A 27,524-nucleotide genomic window follows, 5' to 3' on the forward strand; every position below is an offset into this window, starting at 1 on the left:
CAACTTTAAATAATAATAATAATCTTAACATGAATTCAGTTGGGAACATCAAGCAGAATTCCATATGTGGTTACTATTAGCTATTAGTGACCTGCGTTTCTAGCCTTTTTTTTTTTTTTTAAAAATGTACTTTCCCAACTTTTGGTTGTAAGCCAAAGCTGGATTTGTGAAAACAACATCAATAATAGGTGTTATCAAAAGGTTCCTTCTGCTTCTGACAAGTAATTAGCTGACCCCATTTGAACCAGATGCAGCAGAATTTCAGCATTTGGGTGGAAAATTACCCTTTGCCTCAAAAGTTCACACACTGTGCATATGGGAGAGTTGATGGAACAGTGAAAGCTACTTCCAATTCAAAGTGAGTGTTTTTAAATTCCCTTCTGAAAATTGTTTTGCATTCTTGAAACCCCATGCATACATTTGGTTGTTCAATTAAGTGTTGGCTCTATAGCATAGCCTTTGACTGTGGTGTAAATTTGGCAGTGCATTAAGGAAATGGGATGTAGCTTTTCATCTAATAGCTAGTCTGTCAGATAAGCAAGCATTAAAACAGTTTGTACGCCAGTTTACTCACATTTATCAAGGGAGCTGACAAACAAGGTATTTAAAGAGGTGTAAATTTAGCTGTCTCCTGACACACAGAGATTTGCCATCTGTTAATTACATAACAAATAGGGGACAAAAGGGGGGGAAAGTAGGCATTGCAAAATCAGAACACTTGCACTAAGCTCATTCATTGCCACAGTTTTGTCTGGAGTATTTTATTATCTTTTAGGCTATTAAAACATGATGGCAGTTTTTGTTTCATTGTTTTCCGTTGGGGCTGTTTGTGTGGCATTAATGTAGCTCAGGTGAAGGTTTTCAGAACACCATCTAATATTGGTTTGTGGGATCAGTTTCACTTGGTGTGGCCTGAGGATATGGGCAGGATACTGGCAGGGGTCTGGATTATCACAGGTTACATTCAACTAAGTTAGGTCCATCCATGTCATTGGTTGAACTCTTGGTCTAAGTCAGACATCCCCAGACTTTGGCCCTCCAGATGTTTTGGACTACAATTCCCATCATCCCTGACCACTGGTCCTCTTAGCTAGGAATCATGGGAGTTGTAGGCCAAAACATCTGGAGGGCCGCAGTTTGGGGATGCCTGGTCTAAGTGAATCATGTCCATTAATTCTATTGGTTCTACACTGAATATAACTAACACTGGATACTGCCTCATGTGCTGTGTGCTCTGTTGACCCTTGCCTATCATGGCTAATAAATATTAGCCAGGAAGGTTTGACCATATGAAGTGGTTGAGACCGGGGGAGGGATGATACTTCTTTTCCCCAAAAAGGTGCAGCAGCAATCCCTTTCTCAAGAGTCCCTCCCTGGACTCTGAAATTCTAGTTATAGGTAGGTAGCCGTGTTGGTCTGACGTAGTCGAAACAAAATAAAAAAATTCCTTCCAGCAGCACCTTAGAGACCAACTAAGTTTGTCATTGGTATGAGCTTTCGTGTGCATGCACACTTCTTCAGATACACTGAAACAGAAGCATCTGGTGACTTCTGTTTCAGTGTATCTGAAGAAGTGTGCATGCACACGAAAGCTCATACCAATGACAAACTTAGTTGGTCTCTAAGGTGCTGCTGGAAGGAATTTTTTTTATTTTGTTCTGAAATTCTAGATAGCTATCATCCACTTACAAATGTCCCAGGGCAAGAGGATTGAGAGATGGCAGCTGATCAGTTTCAGGCATGTTTGGATGAAGCTACCTATTTCACTCTGGCGTCATAGATGGCACTGAAATGACCTTGGTCACCCTGATTGATAACCTTTATCAGGTAAGCGACAAGGGGGAGTGCAACCCTGTCAGTTCTTGATCTCTCTGTGCTTTTGATATCATTTCATTAATAAAATGTATACACGGTTTGATTGTAAAAAACAAACCTCAAAGCAGTTTAAAAAGATTAAACAGTAAAATCAAGGAAAACTCACAACCCTGTGGGTGTAGGGTGGTATATAAATTTAATAATTAATAATTTAATAACAACAACAATAATAACAACCCTACTTTAAAACACATCAAGATTACCCCAACTTTCTTTTTTCTGATTTTAATTGAGATTATTATAGTCAATTACCGTAAAGTAAATAAGAAGAAAAAGGAAAGAGTAGAAAACAAGTTAAAAACAGATAAAGATTACCTCAACTTTCTTAGCATTTGGGTAGACTTGTCTAAACCAGAATGTTATTAAAGGTAAAGGTAAAGGGACCCCTGACCATTAGGTCCAGTCGTGACCGACTCTGGGGTTGCACGCTCATCTCGCATTATTGGCCGAGGGAGCCGGCGTATAGCTTCCAGGTCATGTGGCCAGCATGACAAACCAGAGCAGCACATGGCAAACCAGAGCAGCACATGGAAACGCCGTTTACCTTCCCGATATAGCGGTTCCTATTTATCTACTTGCATTTTGATGTGCTTTCGAACTGCTAGGTTGGCAGGAGCTGGGACCAAGCAACGGGAGCTCACCCCGACACAGGGATTCGAACCGCCGACCTTCTGATCAGCAAGCCCTAGGCTCAGTGGTTTAGCCCACAGCGCCACCTGGGTCCCTAGAATGTTATTAGCAAGTACTTAAAAGAGTACAGTGAATTGATCCAAGTTGTTAAGGGCTTTATATGCTAACAGTAACTTGGCCCAGCAGCAAATCAGCAATGGTTCAGATCTCTGAGCACAGGGCCTCACCTGTCAGCGATCGTCCTCCAGCATTCTGCATTAATTGTGATCAAGTGTGAGGAAAGCCCCACAGAGTGCACTGCAGTAATACAGTCTAGAAGCAAGCAACACATGAACTGCTATGGTAAGGCTTTCCTGGTCCAGGAATGACCCTCCCTGTCAAATGAGCTGCAGTTGGTAAGAGACACTTTTAGCCACTGAAGTCCCCTGAGCCTCCAAGTACCATTACACCCTCCTCTTGTACCTGCAGAACTGATCCTGGACAGTAGCACTGGGAGTCTTCTACTCAGTTCCTTGGCATTTGTGCAGGACACATGCTTTTTAACATCTATATGAAGTTGGTCAGAGCTATCATCCAGGGATTTAGAGTGTCATCAATATGCAGATGGCACCCAGCTCTGTCTCTCCTTTCATCTGATTCGGAAGAGGCTGTTCAGGCACTGGATCTGGGCCTGGAATCAGTAATAACTGGAATTGGATGAGGGTCAAGAAGCTGGGAATGAATCCTGGTGAGATGGAGGCACTGTTGATGGGTGGTTTCCAGGTCCTGGAGTTAGGTAGATGGCCTGTTCTCAGTGGTGCAGCACTCCCTTGAGAGCAAGGGTTAATAGCTTGGAGGTTCTTCTGGAGCTGTTGTTATTGTATCCCCTGACCCTTTAAGAGCTAATCCCATCCTGGAAGAGCCAGGTGGGGCCAGGGAGTTGCTCTGCAGAGGAGCCCCTCAGCTTTTAACATGATGGAAAGTAACAAGTAAAAGGATCTCAACATATTGTGTAAGTTACCCATAGAAACGAGCAATTGCAAAGAAAACAAAATGCTACTCCAGTTGTCTTTGCTGAAGCAGAAAGGAGATATATTTTGCCTTAAGTAGAATCAAACTTCAGTTCCAAGTCATCTGCTGAAGTGTTCTGGCAAAAGAATGAGACAATCATGAAATTTACAAGTTTGTTTGTAACAGAGTAGCATAGAGGAAGTCAGAAGTTGAGGAACACCATCAAGTAGAGGCTGGAGACTTCTTTCGTGCTATTCGATGGGTTTTCTGGTTCACAACAGCAGGTGATATGCTAACACTTTTTTGCATTTCTAATTAAGTGCTAAAGGTTGCATTTCAGCTGGAGGAAGAACTTTTGTTGAAGCCCGAAGTATTTTCTAAGTTGGGGTCCAAAGTAAGAGGAGGAGCTCAATGGTGTTTACTCCCACAACCATACCTACCAAGTTCCAGTGGGAGAAATAAGGGACCGGACCGGAAGTCGCGCTGCAGCCATTTTGGAACTGGGCGGAGCTGCATCAAAAGTCGCTTCTGAGCATGCTCCGCCCAGTTCCAAAATGGCCACCGCGCCAGAATAAACCGGGGGAAAACAAAAAATCTGTTTTTTCAGCTGAAAACAGCTAGAGAAATGGGGGTTTCCTGGGGAATACGGGAGACTTGGCAGCTATGCCCACAACACTAGGATTGCAGCCCTGCTGACATTGATAAATGAGGCACGTTGTTTATGTAAGAACGGGTCCCTGCATTTTAGGACTGTCCTTGAGGGTGTGACTATGGGAGCTGCCATGCTGTGCTCCAGCTTCAAGATTTCCCTGGTGTAGTGGCAAGCAGCCATAGTAATAGTGGTGCAAGTCATTGCTTTTCTGGCAAAGTGAAGTAAAGGGGGTAGGGACCATTGTGTCATATATAACTGAATTCAAGATGGTCAGTGGATTAAATTAACTTTCTGATTTCTGAATAGCCTCTAGAGTACTTCACATTGGACGGTGATTTTACAACATGGGCAAAAAAGGGGGGGGGGACTAGTAAAGGGATGTGTGGTCATGGCCGGGGAAGGAGGGATGACTAGTGAGAGGGTGACCTCAGTGGTTGTATTTGTCCTCCGGGCCTGAGGCTCCCCATCCCCAGAGTACACAGTGCTGAGCGAGATAGCCAGACTCAGCTCAAACCAGCGCTGTCACCACCCTCACCATGCAAGCCATTCTGGGAAGGGTGCATTTAGGCTGCTCTTCATCCATCCATTCAATTGCATCCAGATTCCATGACTTACAAAGTCACCAGTATCTTACAAGGAGATCCACTTAGGACATGAGTCGTCATCTATACATTTGCTGTGTTTTATTGTTTATTTGTTGCATTTATATGCTGCTCATATACAGCTAAGTTTAATGTGCTGTATGAGCGGGCACTACAAAATGCCGTCCAAATGGAAAAGAACGAAAGTTTTAATTGGCGCAAAACAGCAGGAGAAACCGTCTTCGGAACCTTCTAAAAGTCAGCATCGCCTATACTAAGTAATTGTCACGGTTTGCTGTGGGTCAGCTTCCAAAGTGGTAGCAGGATGAGAGCCAAAGTGATGTGCAAAAGGTCAACTTCCAGAAGCGGCAGCAGTTGAGGTCGGAGGCAAGCAGCGTGGTCAATGCTAGGCAAACAGGCCCCACAGCTCAACCTTCGGTAGGTCTGCTGCCTTGGAGGTGCAGAAGTTAAGGCACTTGGCCTCTGGGAGTCTGCGCAAAACCTTACAGTATGCTTGGTTCTAAGCAACATAGTGAGGGCCAGAGCAATGACAGAGGGAGGGGAAAACTATGTCAAGTTACAGGGGCATCTTTGTTTCTAACTTTAGGTCCTTCTTCAGTTATCAGCAATGACGACGATTCAGCGAGTCCTCTTCATCACATCTCTAATGGAAGTAACACTCCATCTTCTTCCGAGGGCGGACCAGATGCAGTAATTATTGGAATGACAAAGATTCCCGTAATTGAAAACCCGCAGTATTTTGGGATCACAAATAGTCAACTCAAGCCCGATACATGTAAGTACAGGTGTTTGTTTATATGTATTTCAGTCACTGGTTTTTCCTCTCCTGAATTTTGTATGAGAGCCAAACAGCAAATTAACAATACTGTACAATCCTAAACTTTTTCATTTTGATTATGGGCCATAATCTAATTTCGTTTAGATTGTGTGTTCAGTTGGGCTTTCTCTCATGGTGCAAGTTTTTGAGCTTTTGAGATGGGAGAAATGGGGACAGGTGGATTTCTCCAAGCATTTGAATCCGTCAGACTCTGAAGATCTAAATCTGGTACAATTTTAAATACATGTCAAGGAGGCTTAAGTGATGGCTAAACCTGCCAAATGCCAAAGGTCAAGTTGTGATGCAAATGTTTTGTTTCATTTTCAGGTAAGTTTAGAGATGTTTGGATATAATTAATGGTTTCTCTTGTATGTTTTTATTATTTTATTTAATACATGTATATACCACCTTTATCTTCCAAGGAACTTAAGGTACTATACCTGCTTCTCCTCCTTCCCAGTTCATCCTCACAAGAACCCTATGAGGTAGGTTAGGCTAAGAGATGGTGACCTAGTGAGCTTCATGGCTGAGTGGGGATTTGAACCCTGGTCTCCCAGTCCACAGTCCAACACTCTAACCATCGTGCCACAGTAGCCAAAGCAAATACACTAATACTCTTTCTGTTGATTTTTGGATCAAGATATAAAAAGCAGAATGAGGCCGTAGATTGTATCACAGTAGATTACTATTATGAGAATCATTTTAATTTCCCCTTATTATTAGTTGCTCCCCCCTATTATCAGTGCTCCCAACAGTGGCAACAAACTCAGGATGCCAGCCTATTCTCTTCAAAAAAATTATATAACTTTAAAATTAAAATAGCTAGCAGGCTGAGTTGGTAGAGAAGAGCTCAAAGTTGACCTCTTGGCTGCCGTGGTAACCTTAGCCTGCCAAGAGCAGGCTTGTTCTGTACCGTGGGACCTTGGTTCTCAAACGGCTTAGTTGACAAAAAAAATTGGATCCCAGACACTGAAAACACAGAAGTACTTTTCCGAACTTTTTCGGAAGCCGAACATCCAACGTGGCTTTTGCTCCTGCAGCCAATTGGAAACCGCGCCTTGGTTTTTGAATGTTTCAGAAGCTGAATGGACTTCCAGAACGGATTATGTTCGAGAACCAAGGTACCACTGTACATCCCAACCCTCTAGCTTCAAAAGTTTGAATGAATGATTGTTGAACCAGCAGAGAATTTGAGATTTTGTCCCAATGCTTGAAACCTTAAACATTACATACAGCAAGAAATGATTCAGAATGGCTCTCTGCTCCTTTTCAAGTCTGCAGAGTGCTCCTATCCCCATTCGTTCTATACGCGGAGTGTTTTAACTTGTCTCTCTTTTAAATATCCTTGTAAATCTCCATTTTCAGTCTGCACACATTGCTGGGCTCTGTCCCTTTTGGTTATCCTTCAGATTAAACCGTCTCCCTGAGATTTTTCTATGGACTGGTGAACAAGATCAAGAATGCCTACCTGGTTTCCCCGTATTACCTGCTTGTAGCTGAATAAGAGTAGCAATTGAAGTCACAGACTCACAATGAGGCTCTGAATATGGAAAGGCAATTTTTGATATGAGGTCATTGTGTGCAAAAACTTTGCAGTGTAAGGAGCAGAATTTCACCTTGGAATGACCTATAATTTCAGCTTGTAGCTGAATAAGAGTAGCAATTGAAGTCACAGACTCACAATGAGGCTCTGAATATGGAAAGGCAATTTTTGATATGAGGTCATTGTGTGCAAAAACTTTGCAGTGTAAGGAGCAGAATTTCACCTTGGAATGACCTATAATTTCCAATTATAACTGTTAGAATGGCATTGCAGTGAAATAATCTGCAGGTGTTAGGATGGGTGGCAGTGTTTTAATTTTTTTAAGATTATAGTCTCACTCTTAAAGATCCCATAAGATTGAAAGCCATTCATACAGTTATATGGAGGGCCCTGTGTTTGTTTTACAAATTCTGGCGAGAGATGCAATATCCCCTTATCGTCCTTTTGCCCTTTCGTTGATACTGTTACTGCTGACTGATGCCTTGGCTGCTAATATTTCAAAATTGAAATGGGGTGGGGGTGGGGAGTGTTGGAAATGTTTCACAAATAGCCTCACCAGGGAATGGCCATTAATATTTCACAAAAATAGCGATGAAATTTACCTGAAGGTAATTTAATTGAACCCACCACACTGAAGTAAGGTCTTTTAATATGGTAAATATAAATGGCTCAAGCAACAGAACTGCATCATGTACTGTGGAAGAAGAACCTTTGACCAGGGAAAGGTTACCGGCAGCTAACATGAACTAAAGGAACTAAGGCTGCATACACACGATAACTATGAAGCACATCCAAAGCAAATTTCTTCCCTCAAAGAACTCTGGGCACTGTAGTTTACTCCTCACAGAGTAAACCTTAACAAACTACAGTGCCCAGAATTCTTAGGGGGAAAGAATGTACTTCATTTTCCTGTCACCTAAACCAAAGCAAGCCAAAAATTGGTGTGTGTGGGGGATTAAAAGGGCAAATGATATCATTAAGTGAGAGGAATTGCAAAGGGATTCTGGTCCTCAAAGACTACACCATGGGTAGGCATACTAAGGCCCGAGGGCCGGATGCGGCCCAATCGCCTTCTAAATCCGGCCCACGGATGGTCCGGGAATCAGTGTGTTTTTACATGAGTAGAATGTGTCCTTTTATTTAAAACTAGCAGTACCCGGCCACGCGTTGCTGTGGCTGAGTTTAAGATTGTATGTGAGTTTCGTTGGCAGGTAAGACACAGACAGCAGGGTTGTATTGAAGGTAGAGAAGGCCCCCCTGGCCCCCCATTTTATAATCCCCCCCAAATGACTCCGGTCATCTTCATCAGAGTAGGAATCGCCGGGCAGGCGTTTCCATGTACCCGACACCCCGACCTCTCCCTCCCCCCCTCGCATACCGCATGTTCCCGGCGGGGTCCACCAGGGGAAGGGGCAGGATCCGGCCGCTGCCCTTGGAGCAGGAGTCACCGGGCAACCACTCCCATGGACCCGGCACCCTGACCTCTCCCTCTTCCCCCACCCTTGCATACCACATGTTACTGGCGGTACCACATACTCCTGGCGGGGTCTGCCAGGGGAAGGGGCAGGATCCAGCCGCTGCCCTTGGAGAAGGAGTCGCCGGGAAGTCATTCCCAGCAGCCTCTGTCTGCTGACGTCAGGATCCAGCCCCCGCCCTCAGAGGAGCTGCCGGGGAGTCGCTCCCAGCAGCCTCTGCTCAGTGATGCATTTAGTATAGCGTGTGTTACTTCGACGTCCAGCAGATGGTGCTCTGTTTGTGAAAAACAGGGTTTTACCTGCCACAGGTGTGACACCTGTGCAATCTAAGTAGATGCAAACACTCCCGTATTGGTATGGAATGTTGTGTCAAAATTTCAAACCAATTGGTCAAGAACTTTTGGAGATTTTTGGTCGCACACAAACGGACACTTACATTTTTATTTATATAGATGCATCTCTGGGTTATATGTGGGGCATAGGAATTCGTTCATTTCCCCCCAAAAAATATACTCCAGGCCCCCACAAGGTATGAGGGACAGTGGACTGGCCCCCTGCTGAAAAAGTTTGCAGACCCCTGGACTACACGGCCATTAGAAATTGTTGTGCTGGGTTAGTCTAAGGACTCTCTTGTTCAGCATCCAGTTTCCAGCCAGACTGGCCTCCCAACTACTCAAGTGATATATTGCCTGTACAAGTTTTGAGCCCAACACAATTAATTTAACCGATCCCGCTGCATAATTCCTTTGTCCAACATGCAGTGGATATCACAAAACACCTGCTATTTCTCTGCAAACTTCTTGTTGCTTTAGTTTGCTTCCAAATAGAGTGACCTCCCTCACTCTTTGAAGTCTGTTCTGACAATTTGTCTTTCTTGATCTGTGCTCAAAAGAAAGGTGAAATATAACTTCTTACTGTCATTACTGTTGGGACAAACCTAGCAGTATAGCTCAATACTTAATGCAGAAAGGAAGAAATTATTTGCAAGTGTTTGAACTATCTGCCAGAAATGTGAGGCTTAGTTTAGTACATTCACAAAAACACACACACGGAAAATAGTTTGTGGTCAAAAAGCCTTTTCAGAACCTAACTTCATCCCACCCTAAGCACAGCTGGCTATGAAATAGATTTTATTTCAAATCAGTTGGTTCCAACTTCTTCCTTTGGCTTCCTTCTACCGTTTTCAATCAAGAGCTGAGTTATTGTTAATTTTCATTGACTTCTTATCTATTCCTAAGAAAATGTCAAAGTATTGATGGTCACTGGTGCCAGCTCATCCAAGTGTTATTAGTTCCAGTGTCACAACAAGCCCTGCTCTTTGAGTAGAATCGAGTGCTAAATGTGCACCTCCACAAAGTAAGCAGTCAATATTATCAAATAAATGAAATCTCCGGTTCCCCCTTGATGAATGCACTGAGTCAAATACCCTGTGTCCCCAAAAATAAGACACACCAATAAAATAAGCTGTGGCAGGATTTCTACGCATTTCCTCAATATAAGCCATAGCCCGAAAATAAGACATGGACGTGGTGCCTCCTGGCAACAGCTCGCGCCGCGCCGCACGGAGCCCTTCATGCTGGAATAAGACACCCCCCGAAAATAAGCCATAGTGTGTCTTCTTGAGGAAAAATAAACATAAGACAGTGTCTTATTTTCGGGGGAACACGGTATATTAGTTACCCTCTGGCTGAAATCTAGGATTTCCATTGCCGTTATCGCTGTTGCTGCTACTACATTTATTTTTTACCATTTATTTTAATCTGGAAATTGTCCTATTCCGACAATTGTTTCCACATTTCATTTAATGCACAGAGAAGGAGCAGGATTGCACTGGCGGATCTCACCCCTGATGTCAGCATGAGCCTCTGAGCACACCCTATTCAGCCGAATTTATGAAATAGGACCTTGCATGCCTTCAGTTGTGTGTACATAGGGGTTTCCATGCAGCTAAGAGCCCTGTGTGGTCCCGGTTCTGGATCGCATGGAATTCCCACCAAATACTGCATACTTACTTGCTGCCTTGCAGGACATCTTCGGAAGAAGAAAAGGAGTAAACCCTACCAGGGGTGGAGCTACCTGCCCTGGCACCCGGAGCGGGTACGGGGTTAGCTGCCCGCATGGCGAACGGGGGGGGGCACCACTAGCTGCCTGCACAGTGAGCGTCCCTAGCTACCTGCCACCCATGCAGCGAGCGTTGGGAGGGGTGCCGCTAGTTGCCCGTGGCAGCATCGTCCCTAGCGGCCCGCAGCGAGCATCCGGGGGCACCACCTGCGCAGCAAGCATGGGGGTGGGGGTGCAGTGATGTCACCCGCCCTCAGGGCTGACACCCGGTGTGCACCGTGCGATGAACCCCCTCGCCGACGTTGCCAATAGATTATGAGACGAAAGGGTACAGGGGTAAAGCAATCCCCACTCAATTCCTTACGCCTTAAAAGAAACCCCTCAATTCTGGGCTTCTCAGTAAAGAGAGTCTAACCCCAGCTTTTGTGGCCTGATCTCACAAACACTCAGGGCTATTTGAATGAACAACTCTTGCCGACAGAACAGGGATTCCCTCAACTCAGATCCCTCCTGTATCAGTCTGCCATATCACCCTGGCAAACTTGTAGCACTCTGGGTTTTCACCATACTGCCCTTCCTGTGTGACTCTTGGACACAAACTATCCCCTTTTCCTTAGGTAAGTTTTGCCCTTTTCTGAGTCTCCACCTCTGTGAGTTTTAATACGCTGCTGGAATAACCAAGACGATACTCTTTGGCCCCAAAAAGAAGATGAATTTTATTTACTTGAGAACATAGGTTTTTCTTTTCTTAATGATGCATAAGTTTACAAGCTTAGCTACAGTTATACATTAACTCTGTCAGACTTTAACTTCAAGTTATCCTAAGCCTAACCTAAACCACCACTATCCTAGCCCCACAACCTTCTTCTTCCCTCTTCGTCACCACACGAACTGCCAAAACGGTTATTCCCTCCTTTTTAAACCGGGCACCATCCCGCCTCCTAAAGATGCGCTGTCAGTTAAGCTGGAGGTGGATTAACTCTTTCTAACCCAGGGTGTAATAAATCTTCCATCCTGGGGCTAATCCGTTACACAGCGCACCCCCCGCACCCGCCTTCCTCCTCCAGTGAACCCTACATAAATCCAGAGTGGAGTCCCTAAGATAGTTGAATGGCGCCTTGCACTCCTCCTTTCAGAAACTCCTGCATCCAAGCTTGTATTACTCTGCTTTCCTTTGGATCACATCTGGACCTCCAGACACACTGCCCAGGCTTCCACATTGAAGAGGTCACTTCAGTGCTGCTAATGCAGCAAAAGCAACACAGGAGGCCGCAGTTATAAGTTGGTGGTCTCTGCAGCCACAGCAGGTGCTGTGATTCTCCGGTGGCTTGACTTCACTCTTGGAGGCACACTCCATTGCCTCTCGAGACAGACAGGTGCCAACAACTGCTTACTCCTGTTGGCACATAGGAGTCCCTTTCACCCATTCAGCTGAACATGTGGGTGTTGTTTGTATGCACACAAAGGCATTACCGGCAGGAGCAGCAAGTTCAGTCATATTCCCCTTATGCACTCAGTGACTCTGTGGAGGAATGAGGGAACACGGCTATTATGTTAGCGGCTGGCAACATATAGTTGTCTGGAACCAGGAGCAAGGAACCTTTTTCAGCCAAGGGCCACATTTCCACATTAGAGCATAGCCAATTTAGCATACCATCCAACATTTCTCTAATGAAAATAGGAACATCCCATCCCATAGCAGTCGTACTAGTAGTAATTTTATTTTTTATTGGCCACCCAATAAAAACATAACAAAACATTAAACAATAAAAAAACCTTCCCTACAGAGGGCTATCTTAAGATGTCTTCTAAAAGTTGAATAGTTACTTTTCTCCTTGGCTTTGGGGGTCGCATAACTCCATAGCCTCCCATTCCTCCAATGAAAATAAGGACACCCTAAGGAAATGTGGGTGGCGCTGTGGTCTAAACCACTGAGCCTTGGGCTTGCCAATCAAAAAGTTGGTGGTTCGAATCCCCATGACGGGGTGAGCTCCTGTTGCTCAGTCCCAGCTCCTGCCAACCTAGCAGTTCGAAGTAGATAAATAGATACCGCTCTGGCGGGAAGGTAAACGGCGTTTCCATGTGCTGCTCTGGTTCACCAGAAGCGGCTTAGTCATGCTGGCCACATGACCTGGACAAACATCAGCTCCCTCAGCCAATAAAGCGAGACGAGTGCCGCAACACCAGAGTCGTTTTCGACTGGACTTAACTGTCAGGGGTCCTTTACCTTTATGCAAAAGTGGGACATTCAGGGATCGTCTGAATCTGGGGTGGCTTCTGCAAATTCAGGACCGTCCCTGTGAAATAAGGACTGGAAGATCCAATTTAGCCCTATCTTCATTACATGCTAAGAGAGGTACAGTGGTGCCTCGCTTAACAAACGCCCCGTAAGACAAAATTTTCGCTTAAAGAAAGGATTTTTCTAGCGGAGGTTGCCTCGCTAGAAAAATTCGTTTTACGAAAAATTCGTCTAGCGAATCGCGGTTTCCCATAGGAATGCATTGAAATTCAATTAATGCGTTCCTATGGGCATTTTTTTTAAAAAAAAATCAATGCATTCCTATGGGATTCGCTAGACAAATTTTTCGTTATAAGAATAGACCCGTGGAACGAATTAAATTCGTCTAGTGAGGCACCAGTGTATTAGGAGACTCTTGTTCCTTTCTCAGATGTACTGTTCACGGAGTTGATTGACAATCAGTTCCTCTCTGAAAGGAACTCTGAGAATCATATGTCTCTGGTGGGAATTGGGGTCTCCTAAAAGTTCTCAGCACCTTTAACAAATTGCACTTCCCAAGATTTTTGAGGAGAAGCCATGACTGTTTAAAGCATAGCTGCCAAGTTCTCCCTTTTTTAAAGGGATATTCCCTTATGCTGAATAGGCTTCCTCGCGAGAAAAGGGAAAACTTGGCAGCTATGGTTTAAAGTGGTATGACTCTGCTTTTAATGTATTGGGCAGATGTGAAGATTCCTGTGCCTGATTGCATATTGTGCTTTGGGTCCACACTAACCAGTTTTCTTGTGCAAAAGAGCATCTTTGGAATGCATTCAGTGCAATGCATAAATGTTAAAAGTTAATACAACTTGAGTGCTTCGGCCATTTGTAATTTTATCTGAACAACCAATGTTAGCCCAAAAGATAACAGCAGGCTGTGGTGGGGGAAGGGGGAATCCATTTAATCTTCATCTCTTAATGTATTCATTTGTATAATTTTTAGTTTTGCCTTTCAAATCTCTCATAAATCTTTTGGTAAGAAGACTAGCACATAGTTAGAATTATTCATAAATCAATCAAACCATCATCTTTGCTCCAATTCATTATCAAGTGATCATGTCATTAATCAAGTGTTTTTACTTGCATTACGTTCCTTGCCTCTGGCAAGTTTGGCTTGAGGGAAAAGCAATTGTTGATTCAACGACCTTGTTGCTGACAAGCTGGTGCAGTAAAAATAAGAATGCCATTGCTCCTAATGAATCGTTTCTGGAATGTTAGTCAGATACAGAACAATGCATAGCCTATTAAACTATAATATCCACTTTAGGGCAATATACAATCATAAAATAGTAAGCAAGCTTTTGAGTTCTGAATCTTAACCAGGCAGGATGATAAGCAAGATTGGGTGGGAGGAAGTAGAGGGGAACTGGTGAAGTTCTTTGCTTCCCAAATCTGCAGTTTAGAGCAGTCTTCAGCTGGAATGCACCAATCTATTGGACATAACTGGATTAAGCCTCTCACAGCGCAAAGCCTGATTATAACTTGCATCCAAGTCTATTTTCCTACATTTGAGAATATAAAATCTAGCCATTACTACTTACAGTGGTGCCTCGCTTAACAAACGCCCCGTAAGACAAACTTTTCACTTAAAGAAAGGATTTTTCTAGCGGAGGTTGCCTCGCTAGAAAAATTCGTTTTACGAAAAATTCGTCTAGCGAATCGCGGTTTCCCATAGGAATGCATTGAAATTCAATTAATGCGTTCCTATGGGCAATTTTTTTTAAAAAAAATTCAATGCATTCCTATGGGATTCGCTAGACAAATTTTTCGTTATAAGAATAGACCCGTGGAACGAATTAAATTCGTCTAGTGAGGCACCAGTGTAGTTGTTCTTTCTCAAGCTATAGTTGGAATCTGCTGTTCCCTTGGAAGGCAGAGAACAAAAACGAAGAATGATATGGTGGTAAGTCAGTAGGATATTTTCAGATAGCATTGCCTAGTAGTTGGAGGGCATGAAGCCCTCAGAAGCAAATTTTTCTTTTCACAGGAAGTCACTGGATAGCAGCTCCAAGGGAAATTGCTGCGCCAGTTAATACATTGGAATAATTCACACGCTGAGGTCATATTCATACAAACAGTTTCTTTACCATTTATCTACGGACAACACAGCACAACAGCATGCATTCGCAACACACATTTAGTAGCTAAAAAACCGTTCCATTACATCAGTGAAAATTTCTGCCAGGAAGCTGCAGCTCTGTCCATGAAGAAGAAGAAGAAGAAGAGTTTGGATTTGATATCCCGCTTTATCACTACCCTAAGGAGTCTTAAAGCGGCTAACATTCTCCTTTCCCTTCCTCTCCCACAACAAACACTCTGTGAGGTGGGTGGGGCTGAGAGACTTCAGAGAAGTGTGACTAGCCCAAGGTCACCCAGCAGCTGCATGTGGAGGAGCGGAGACAAGAACCCGGTTCCCCAGATTACGAGTCTACCGCTCTTAACCACTACACCACACTGGCTCTCCAAGGTGACGCTCCAGACATACTTGAGCTCCAAATCTTGGAATGTGTACTCCCACAAGATCTAGAGGGCCACAGGTTCCTCATCCCTGCCTTAGGCACTCCCTTCCGATTCTCCCCAAGGACAGGCATGGCTCATGGCATTAACCCTCACACCATGTCTGAACTAGCTCCAGCCTTGTCAAATGCCAGCATGCTACAAGGTGTGTGTGTGCGTGAATGGCAAGGTGCAGACAGTGTAAAGCAAGGCCTATGCAGGTTTTGATTCTGAACCCTCCACCCCAGTTCTTTGGGCTCCGAGGGCTCTTTAAAGCCACAAGAGTGCCAACATTACTGATATAGAACCTCTCTGATGCCAGTCTATTTGAAGAATAGGTGTCAGAGGGTTGTCGTGGATATCTCTAGAGTAACTTACTCCGCCTGAGTCCAGTTTGTCTTCAAATAAGTTTATTGTGCTATCTATTTACAGTGTAGAGCAGGCACCCCCCAAACTGCGGCCCTCCAGATGTTTTGGCCTACAACTCCCATGATCCCTATCTAAGAGGACCAGTGGTCAGGGATGATGGGAATTGTAGTCCAAAACATCTGGAGGGCCGAAGTTTGGGGATGCCTGGTGTAGAGACAGCTTAAAACATGACCTCCCATCCCGAATCAGAATCCGGCAATGGCGTACGTCTGTTTCCACTCCAGCAATGTAGTCTGGGCACCCCAAAACGTCGCCCCCTTGACCTGCGTTGTGTTGCTCTCCTCATTTCTGGCACCAGAAGGAGCGATGCCCTTTCAATTTCCTCCCTCGGCAGTCGGTTCCCTGGCTCTGCAGTATCCCCAAGCGTCTGCCTGTATCCCTCCGCCTCCGAGCTTTCCCATTGTTCCTCACTCTGATTTCTTTCCCCCTCCAAGTCTCTTCCCTCCGCCTCTGGCTGCTTCAGAACCACTGGTGCTCTCTGTACTTGATGAGGTGGATGTTAGGATGATGGGGGCTGGCTCCCTGTAGGGAGCCCCCCTTACATCCGGGAAACAGGATTTTTGGAGTGTTTTCTTAGACAGATGAAGTATTATGATTAAAATGTCACTTGTTTCTAATTTGCTTAGGTGCTGACCAAGAAAACCCAGATATGCCACATTCTCCTTCTGGATACAAAACAGGGAAGGGAACCTAGAAAAGAGTGGCGAGAAAGATGGGAGAGGCAGCCCCGTGCCTGCCTGTCTTTGGCTGCTTAATATGCTGATGTCATAAATTAAAACAATATTTTGCAGCTGTGCCATGCCACATCTTAGGCAATTAAAGCTATTAAACAGATTCCATCCTTACACTCTTTGACAGAATATCTGCAGAATTTGGGTTAAAGCACCGAAGGCATTTGGGAGTGTTACCATCTCTGTTGATATGTTTCCTGGCTGGTGTTAACAACATCCATGCTTAATGATGACAGATCTTTTTAGCTGGCTTTCAACAGGAGGTAATGTACTCACATTATAAGTTTTCTTCTTCCTGGCACTTTTCTCGGAGATTCCCAGGCATTTAAATCTGTGCTGGGCAGGTTAGGAAGTGAATCTGCCTCCAATTTTGCAACAACAACAAAAAGCCATGGAAGATGGATGAATGATGATAAGAGTTGAACTGGGGGAAAGGTTTGGGTGAAATTTGAATAATAATGTTTTTAACATGTCTAGCTTTGCCATTCAGAGCTTTCAGAGAGACGGCGCCCTTTAGAGACATGCTTTCAGTACCAGCTAGGCAAGGGGGAGATTTGAGTCAGTTTGCATTTAAAGGCGAATGTACCGAATTCACACTCACTGAAATAATCTATGACCTGAAATTCAGCCATCTTTCAAAATTTACACTTTAATTTTGCAGTGCAGTTCTTCAGCTACATAACATGTGCAAAAGTGCATATACTAAAGGATACATATACATTAGTTAGAATAACATACAAAAATGCATTACGTTAGGTGAAATTGCTTTGCAAGACTGTATATTGGGGAACATTTCATATAAAAATGTCTATAGTAGGAGAAATTTGCACAAGAACACTAATGAATTTTCATGATAATTTTAAAAAATAATCAAAAGTTATGCAGAAATATTGAAAACTGAACTTGACTGGAAAAAGGAGAAAATGAAATAAACCAAAACTGATATATTCACCTATTTCTAGTATCAGCCCCTGAGAAAATGGCTGAAATCAATATTCCAGAATGCACATATCTCTCTCTCTCTCTCTCTCTCTCTCTCTCTCTCTCTCTCTCTCTCTCTCTCTCTCTCTCTCTCACACACACACACACACACACACACACACACACACACACAACCCTAAGGCTGGAATCCTGTGCACTTATTTGGGTGTAAATCCCATTAAAATAAGAAAGGCTTAGTTCTAAGTAATGCTTAACAGGCTCAGTAAACATGGACAGGGTAGAACTTAATGACAACCCAGAGAAAGTGAACAAACGGGGGTTGCATTTTCCAGGTCTATAAGGCAAATGCAAAGCCTACCATGCTTAGAATGCCACATTCCAGTCTCCATACATGTGCACAAGACATTTGAAGGAAATTTTGTGCCCTGTATGGTTTTCATTCTGAAGGTAATAGTGATGGTGACTTTCAAACAGGGCCACAGCTCAACAAGAGGTGTTTCTTAAAGCCACCCCGTGTCATGGCCCAATTCAAATTGCCCCGTCCCCTGGTAGCTGATTTTGGAGGCGTCTCAAACATCACTTTGAGTCGGGCCCTAAATAAACAAACACAAAGCACACAGGGGTTTATGGTGCCCAATTACATAGGGTCAAGGCTATATTAACATTCATTCCGCAGATGCAGAGTACTGGACAGTCCCTTGCTGAATTTGAGGTGGCCACTAAGCAACTCTTTTTCGAAGCAGATGTGTGGTTTCTTGGTGAGCAACTCCCCTAGGCTACTCAAGACGAATGAATATGAATTAATTTAACAGTACCTAAAATGCTTAAGTGGGAAAATGGGAAGAAATCTGATTAATATTACAAATTAACTGTGATCTGGAGACTTTCTTTTCTTAGGAACTGGAGCAGCTAAGTCATACTGTTGCCTTTTTTACCTAGAGGAGAGTGTACAATACTTTCCATGTTCTTCATTTAACTGTTTCAACACCTGCCAGCCTCAAAACTTGCCTTACGTTTTTAGCACATTCCACAAAAACTAAATTCTGCTGTATGCTAGGTGCCAGGTATGGTTTCTTCATGACAACTATCAACTCTTCAAATATCAAATATTAAAATCAAATAGAAAATATTGCCATATTTCAAATACTGATATCCATCTCAAATTAATTGTCAACATTTCATACCATTTAACACATTTGTATACACGGTGACTACATTTTTATTATTTGTTACATTAATAATATATTCCATCTGCTGCTCAAAGCTGTGTGTACAGAAGCTATCCCCAGATATCCTAGCCAGACTCAGACCTGATTAGCAAATTTGGGGCTTCATGTGCCTTTAGATCAGGGTTGGGTAACCTGTGTCCCGCTAGGTGTTGTTAAACTACAACTCCCATCTTCCATGACTATTGGTCATTCTTGCTGGAGCTGATGGGAGTCATAGTTAAACAATATTGGGGGGGGGGGAATAGGTCCCTCATCACTTTGTAGAAAGCAAAGCGATGATCTGCTGTGTCAACAAGTCAATCCATGTAAAACTTTCATATCACCCAACATTGTGATAAGCCTAATGCTTTTCAGTGTTGTCAGTTCATCCATTCGGATACTGGCTGTTTAAATCTTGAAAAGTTCCAAGAATTGAGCTTTACCGTATTTTTCCATGTATAAGACTTGGTTGTTTTTTTTAATAAAACAATGTCAAAAATCAGTGGGTGTCTTATACACGGATAGTGCCAAGGGTGGGCTGGGGATTGGTTGTCGCCCCCAAAATAGTCTTATACATGGGGCATCTTATAGAAAAAAAATGCGCACCCCAAAAAGTCCGCAACTAGAGCGCCTCTTCCACGCATGTGTGTGCCATGATTGAGAGCTTCTGCGCATGTGTGAAGTGCACAGATCCCTTCTGCGCATGTGGCGTTCGCCGGGTTTGTAAGCTGAAAGTCTGTAACAAGAGCGGAATGCAACTAGGGGTACTACTGTATAGGAAAACAGTAAATTTAAATTACATAATCAGTGAATAGGAAATCAATAAGGCAATGCATGTGGTGAACCTACCCTTAAATAGGTTGTAATTAACAACAATTGTTTTTAGCAGAAGGGACATGTTTTATAAAGACAGCAGGGCTATTGAAAGTAAACAAGGATATAGATCAGCAATATGTTGATGACCAGTGGAGGAAATCTTACTTATTGCTTACCTAAGAGGCCCAGGATACATGCAGGGCATTCCAACATGACTGTTAATGGAAGATGAAATGTAGGAGCTACCTGAAAAGTCTTATTTGTGGTGCCATCTAATGCTCTATGACAGGCATATCCAACTCCCAAGAGACTGTGATCTACTCCCACTATAAAAAAAACTGGCAGTGATCTACCCATTGGATTGACCAAAGTTGTTGAGCTTTTTTTTAGGGAGCCAGAGTTGCTGAGCCTTTATTGGGGGGGGGTTATATAGCTGAGAGTACAAAGATTGACCAGGATCAACCACGGATGCCCCACAATCAACCAGTAGGCCTGCTCTATGAGAACACTGCAAAGTTAAGGGTTCTTGATTAATCAGAGATGCCGGCTCAGTTTTCTTCTAAGCACAGGTTAGTCTTAAGGTCTAGCTTCGTCTGTGGGACACCTAGAGGGGCGCACAGTGTTTTAGAAAGGGATAGGATTATAAACCACATGGGACTTCCTCCCCACCATTTGCCAAAACCTGTGTGAGGCACATGTACGAAGGTTTCCTGTTTACCCACATTAGATTGGTATGCACGGTGCCTTTCCAGCTGACCACTATGGGTGGTTTAAGAAGGGCCTGAAGATGTCCAGTTCCAAAAAAGGTACTTTTGATATCGTGTTGTAATTTATCAGTTCCTGATTGTGCCATTCACAGCATGGGACCAGTGACTAGCATGTTAGACATAGACTAAGGTGGAGCTATGGTTTCCCCAGTAGTGATGTATGGAAGTGAGAGCTGGACCATAAACCACAGAATTGATGCTTTTGAATTATGGTGCTGGAGGAGACTCTTGAGAGTCCCATGGACTGCAAGAAGATCAAACCTATCCATTCTGAAGGAAATCAGCCCTGAGTGCTCACTGGAAGGACAGATCGTGAAGCTGAGGCTCCAATACTTTGGCCACCTCATGAGAAGAGAAGAATCCTTGGAAAAGACCCTGATGTTGGGAAAGATTGAGGGCACTAGGAGAAGGGGACGACAGAGGACGAGATGGTTGGACAGTGTTCTCGAAGCTACGAACATGAGTTTGACCAAACTGCGGGAGGCAGTGCAAGACAGAAGTGTCTGGCGTGCTAAGGTCCATGGGATCACGAAGAGTCGGACACAACTAAATGACTAAACAACAACAACAAGGTGGAGCAGGTTCAAATCCTCGCATGCCCACAAAGCTTACTGAGTGACCTTGCAATAATCACTATCTTAGCATCATGAAGATTAAAGATGGCAGGGGAGGGATGGGATTCTGTCCTGAACCCCTCGTAGGAAGAGCAAAATAAAAATACGTCATGAAATAAACAACTGCATGCTCAAATATTTGCATACTAACCTACAGAACTGAAGGCAAGAGGCAGGTTGAGGAGCAAGAGAAGGCAGAGTAGATTTAGAACAGTTGTAGAAGGCTTCAAAATGTTGGAGAATATTATCTGATGGTCAAGCTCATTAGGGTAGCTGAATAAATCAAAGCTGAATAAAAGTGATTGTCCTTTATCTGCGCATGCCCTTATTCAGCAAAGTCTTGCATCTGCCGGAAGATTGGACTCATGCCCTTCTATGAATACCAAACAGCCTTGGATGCTTGCCTTGTGCCCACTTTTTCAGGAACAGTGGGCTGTGAGGAGGGGGCAACTGTGGTTACAAATAGTTGTGATTGTTTCCCCTCCTTTCAGATGTATTGGAACAAAATGTTCAGGCCATGGCCCATCTCTCTCTCTCTCTGCTTCTCAGGCTACCCATGGAAAGTTGTGAGCAAGTTCATTATGGTGCGATAAATCAGCCAATAAACTTGCATGCATTGTCACTGCGGAAGTATCGGGTCAGCTCCTGTTCCTTAGTGACAGCTGCTTGGCACAGGATGAAATCATTATCAACAGAGAGGGAGATTTTGAGAGAGAAGAGGAAGAAGAGGAAGATAGATGGATATATTTTGAGAGAGGGAGGCTGGGAGAGAGAGGCGATTTGGAGGGAAAGGGCATGCCTAGGTGTAGACAGCACAGAAGCATTGTAGCAAGTGTGTTGTTTTGCTGTGGGGCAAATAATAGCATGTAAATTATTATCAATCCTACCAGAAACTCAGTGTGTGTGTGGGGGGGGGGAATCTGTGGGTGCAACTTCTGTTCCATTCATTTTGTTTAGTTGTTTATATGTGGGAGGTTTTTTTACTGCATTTGGGTATTTGCTTTTTATTTGTAATGTTTTCCTTTTAATTAAGATAGTAGTTTGTTTTATTGTTAACAGCATTGCTTTAAATGTGAATTATTAATATATTTGGATCTGATTCTCATTTATAATGTGTTATTTTTTTTAATTTTTCACAGTGTTCTATTTGATCATTTAAGGCAGCCTGAATCCTACTTTGAAATTCCTTTGGAAATGTGAAGTGGTGAGAAATGATAGGCTGTGATACTGGTGCTGGCTGAATTGTTGTACATTGAGATTTAGGTACCGGTAGCTCCTGAAAACCAAGTCTTGTGAGGAATAGTTGAGGGAGTTGGGTGTTTAGCCTGGAAACGAGGTGATATGGTAGTCATCTTCAAATATCTGAAGGGCTATCACATGGAAGATGGAGCAAGCTTGTTTTCTGCTGTTCTAGAGCAGGCATCCCCAAACTTCGGCCCTCCAGATGTTTGGACTACAATTCCCATCTTCAATGACCACTGGTCCTGTTAGCTAGGAATCATGGGAGTTGTAGGCCAAAACATCTGGAGGGCCGCAGTTTGGGGATGCCTGTTCTAGAGTGTAGGGCCTGAACCAATAGATTCAAATAACAGGAAAGGGGATTCCAACTAAACATTTGGAAGAACTTTCTGATGGCAAGAGCTTCTCAACAGTGGAACATACTTCTGAAAGTTGTGGATTCTTCTTCACTGGAAGTTTTTAAACAGAGTTTGGATGGCCATCTGTCAGTGATTTAGCTGTGATTCCTGCATTGCAGGGGGTTAGACTAAATGACACTTAGGATGCCTTCCTTCACTACAGTTCTATAATTCTGTGTACGTAGAGGCAGGTTCTGAGTTCAGCAAGTCTGCAAGCCTACGGTAGTTTTACATTTTCAGGGCCCTCTTATTATGAGTCATATCTATTGGCATTTTGGAGCCATCAGTTCAACGTGAAAAGCAACAGTAGGGAAACTTATGCAGTTGACTGGCTGCATCCTCCACTGGCCATTTGGATAGGAGGATGGGGTTGATCAGTGGTGCCTGAAACCCCTGCTTATTTTGTCTGGGCAGTTTGATTTACACTATAAAGCAGGGGTAAAGGTAAAGGTAAAGGGACCCCTGACCATTAGGTCCAGTCGTGACCGACTCTGGGGTTGCGCGCTCATCTCACATTATTGGCCGAGGGAGCCGGTGTCTAGCTTCCAGGTCATGTGGCCAGCATGACAAAGCCGCTTCTGGCAAACCAGAGCAGCACATGGAAACGCCGTTGACTTTCCCGCTGTAGTGGTTCCTATTTATCTACTTGCATTTTGACGTGCTTTCGAACTGCTAGGTTGGCAGGAGCTGGGACTGAGCAACGGGAGCTCACCCCGTCACAGGGATTCAAACCGCCGACCTTCTGATCAGCAAGCCCTAGGATCAGTGGTTTAACCACAGCGCCACCTGGGTCCCATATAAAGCAGGGGTAGAGAACCTTTATTCCCCACTGTACTGGTCCTACAACTCATGGATCAAATGTGACAGGTGGGCGGGACCTTTCAAAGAGGCTTGCTCCAGGAGTGGTCTGCAGTGAAACTCCTGCTAAAGCAGAAGCTTTTCACTCTTGCTTTATGGGAGCATCTGATATAAAGGGAAGCAGACAAAAAATAAAGCAGCAGCAGGATTGTCATAACTTTATCCTTTTCGTATCATCTTAAGTAACTGTAAAACAGGAATATTTGGTTAGTTAGTGGCATTCATATAAGCCAAACGTGTGTATGGTCTGGTATTTTAAGTACTAAGGGTGCAATCCTGTACATACTTACATGGCAGTAAGTCCCATAGAATTCAATGAGGCTTACCTTTGAGTAGACATGCCCTGTAAATATTTTTGTAAGCAGGGAAAGAAAGAATGAACAGGCATCAAAGAAAATGGTGAAGGGTCCAAATTTTAATACAGCAAGACCGTTTTATCCTGTAGCAGACAGTTGCCCAAGCTCTGATTGCCATATTGCTGCTGGTTGTCTTATTTCTCTGTTTAACCTCAGAGCAAGAGTGTAAATCATATTTGCTAGAATGAAACATCTTATTTATCCTAGTTGTTGAATGAAACAGACAGAGTAAGTGGCAGCTTAATTTAAGAGGAGCAAGTGAGGAGAGCCACAGAGTAGGCTGGATTTAATTAAAGGAAGACCTACTTTATCTTCCTAGGTTATATGAATTTCCCCCCCTCCCACCCTCTCAGAAATTTTCTTTGCTGTGCAATAAAGGGGAGCAGCTGTTAAAGAAATTTTAAAAAATGGAAGTGACAGGAAATAAACATAGCCTGTCTTTCAGTGTTTTCCTCCTCTTAATTTATTTCTTGAAGCAGCAGCATTCAGAATTGTTTTCTTCAGAGCTCACTCTGCTGTGGTGATCAAAGACATCCCAGGATGACTGACGACCTTGATCTTGTCAAAAAGGAGCACACTTTCCCCCTCTCTAAGCCTTTTCAACCTAACCCGTACACCATTTTAACAGCAATATCAAAGTATTTCATTCTTGTGCCCCACCCTCATTTGGCTTTGCCTCCCCACATCAGAATGTGGCCCCTGGAAGGCTGGCCAGCTTTGATATACAGGGCCGGCTCTAGTTATAGTCCCGGTGGCACGAGGCACCAGGCTGGCAGGTGGGGTGCTGTGCGGCGGTGCCGGAGCGATCTCCGCGCCAGGGCGCTGACCTGCTCGAGACTGCCCTGCTGATACATTTCAGTTCCATTTTATGTATTTTATGTTCAATTCCCCTTTTGTTTGGGGGTAGGGGAAATGTATACCTCATACATAATATAAGTAAATGGTTACGTCTAACCAGAAGAAAGCTGAGGAAGGTGTTGGGGCAGATTGTCAGGTCACATGATTGGTGGGTGGGTGGAGTTTGCTAGAAATAGCCATGTGAGCCTGAATGGTCCTGACTTCTGCATTAGCTGCTTGACTTAACATGGCCAGGTAAAAAGAGAGGAGTCCTGCTTTGGGGCAGGACTTGCCAAGTCAACAGAGCAAGCAAGCCCTGTTGCTCTACATGCTGGGATTTTACCTGGGCCCACTTTCTATACCGCCTCTCTCCTTGGCCAGGAAATTCATTTCTAATCCTTGCTTTACCTTCACTTTGCAGTTGTCCAGCACATCAAGCGACACAATATTGTTCTCAAAAGGGAACTGGGAGAAGGAGCCTTTGGGAAAGTTTTCTTGGCCGAATGTTATAATCTGTGTCATGAGCAGGAAAAGATCTTGGTTGCAGTGAAGGTAAAATGGACCATCTTTGTTGTGGATGTAATGGTTGATGTTTGTTGCCATTGAATTGCCTCCAGCTAATAAATAGCTCCTGTAAAACATGGGTGGGGGACCTGTGCCCCTGCAGATGTTATTGGACTCCAGCTCTCATTGGCCCAAGCCAGCATGGCCAACGGTCAAGGATGATGGGAGTTGTAGTTTAGCAACATCCATAGAGTCACAGGGTTTTACCTGCCCTGCATTGTTCAAAGGAGGCTGCTATTAACGTCTTGCAAATGTTAATAGGAAGTCAAGAGATTCCTGTGAAAATGCCTAGAAGTAGGCTGCGGCCTACTTGAAAACATACCCTTTTGAAGGAGAACCTTGTCATAATCTCAATCTCACATTCCAGTTGCATATATTCAGCAGGGAAGAAAAAGCACTCTGCAGATGTTTGAAGATGCACTCGCTCTTGCTTCATGTGCTCTATGGCTGAACATTAGTGATAAAGTGCTCCTTGCTGTGGCTCTCATCCCTAAATGGATTCTTGCAGCATGGGGGGTAATTTAATTAGATCTACATTTTTAAGCAAACTTGTGCATGTAAGGCCGTCTATGCACTTAGTTTGTGTGTCAACCAGTACTACCTATGTGTCTGGAGAAAAGTGCTATCTTTCCAAGAATTCTGGATTTTCTTCAAGTCTTCATTATGTGTTTTTTTAAATATAGGAATTTGTCAGCCAAGGGGGACACGCAATTGTTTTTTTAAGAATGCTTATTATTCCTTCCTTTCTGAATTGTAAACAATGTGATGTCATTTCCTGACTCTTTAAGACAATAGAATCTTGATAAACTATGTGATAAGCCTGTTTACCTTTAAGGAGTGGTAGAGGATTACATCTGTTGGCCTCCCCCTCCCTTCTGTGTGTTCAGATGCAGAAGGTGTGCCCATTGTGGTTACAAATCAATGCAGGAAGGCTCTGCAAGATCATTGGCCCAGCATTTGTGCAGAGTTCTCAATTGCATGGAAGCACCTACTTCGCTTCCAGTTGTACACATGGCACATAGGACTTTGGCCATGCACTGATGAACTCACAGAAGATATGGGCACGACAGGAGGATGCAGACTTACTCTCCACCATCACTATTGAGTGAATGTAATTTGCAAGTGTGAGCAAGACTACAGATGCATGTTGACAGATCTGGAACTCTGACTTCGTAGTTTATGCTTAGCTCTTACTCAAAGTAGCTTTGTAGTTGACAATATTGTTGTCGCCTTGATGCAGAGATAAAACGTAAGAGCACAAATAATGTAAAAAGATTTTTTTTCTCTCTCTCTCTTACACACCTACACCATACCTGCCAAGTTGCTGTCTGAGAAATAAGGGACGTGACCGGAAGTAGCAGACCGGAAGTCGCACTGCAGCCATTTTGGAACTGGGCAGAGCTGCATCAAAAGTCACTTCTGAGCATGCTCCGCCCAGTTCCAAAATGGCCGCTGCACCAGAATAAACCGGGGGGAAACAAAAAAAACCGTTTTTTCAGCTGGGAACAGCTGGAAAAACGGGGATTTCCTGGGGAATACGGGAGACTTGGCAGCTATGACCTACACCCCAATATGTATATTCACCTAGGAGTGAGCCCCACTGAAAACAGTGGAACTTATTTCTGTATAGATACATACATAATAGGATTGTGCCGGAATTTTAGGGGATGTAAAATACACACATCCTTCACTTCTCCTTGTGGAATATACACTTTGTGACTAATAAGTCCATTTCAGAAAGATTTTAGACAGAGGAGAATCTGAGCATGTTGCCCCAGAAGGCCAAATCATCTCACCATTTAATGTTCAAGTATTGCCACATTTTCTGTTTCTTCATTGGATCTTTGACATCCCTCCTTGCTGGTTGCTGGGCAACCCAGAACAGCATTGTGTATACATGTTAGGGAATGGCAGCCTCTGTTTCCTGTGAGAAGATAAAGTCTCAAAAGGTAGCATTTTCAGGGTGTGTGGAAGAGATGATGGCAAATATTCTCATCTTGTATGAATTAATAGCTTTAGAAGAAAGGGTATTCATAAAAATTGCCTTTATATAAAAAGAGGAAAACATATAGATGGAAGCTCTGCTGTGCCCTTAAAAAAACACACTTGACTCAGGTTTATTTTTACTTTCAGTTTGTTTGGACAGAGTTTGATTTGTGTGTGGCCATTCTGGAGCCAGCTTCTGTGCAGAAAGATTTAACTGAGATTTGAGTAATACACAGTCCTGCTATAAGCCCTCTAAAAGCAAGCAGATGGAGAATTTGTTGTTATCCGCAGAATAGAATTCTGATTGCAAAAGTGTGTCTTTAGTCTTTGCTGCAGGATATTCCTGTTACACTTTTTTGGGGG

General features: G+C 43.7%; 1 protein-coding gene across 6 annotated transcripts in view; it reads left to right on the forward strand.

Moving 5' to 3' along the window:
• The window catches only part of NTRK2 (neurotrophic receptor tyrosine kinase 2), a 181,867-nt gene that overhangs the window by 117,283 nt on the left and 37,060 nt on the right, over positions 1 to 27,524 (forward strand). For all 6 annotated transcript variants that reach the window (XM_060280086.1, XM_060280088.1, XM_060280091.1 and 3 more), the window contains 2 exons: positions 5,336 to 5,524; positions 25,033 to 25,163. In XM_060280086.1, the coding sequence (XP_060136069.1) occupies positions 5,336 to 5,524; positions 25,033 to 25,163 (320 nt within the window). The remainder of the gene's footprint in view (positions 1 to 5,335; positions 5,525 to 25,032; positions 25,164 to 27,524) is intronic.

The sequence above is a fragment of the Zootoca vivipara genome, chromosome 11, assembly GCF_963506605.1.
Source record: "Zootoca vivipara chromosome 11, rZooViv1.1, whole genome shotgun sequence".
In the NCBI taxonomy this organism is placed as follows: domain Eukaryota; kingdom Metazoa; phylum Chordata; class Lepidosauria; order Squamata; family Lacertidae; genus Zootoca; species Zootoca vivipara.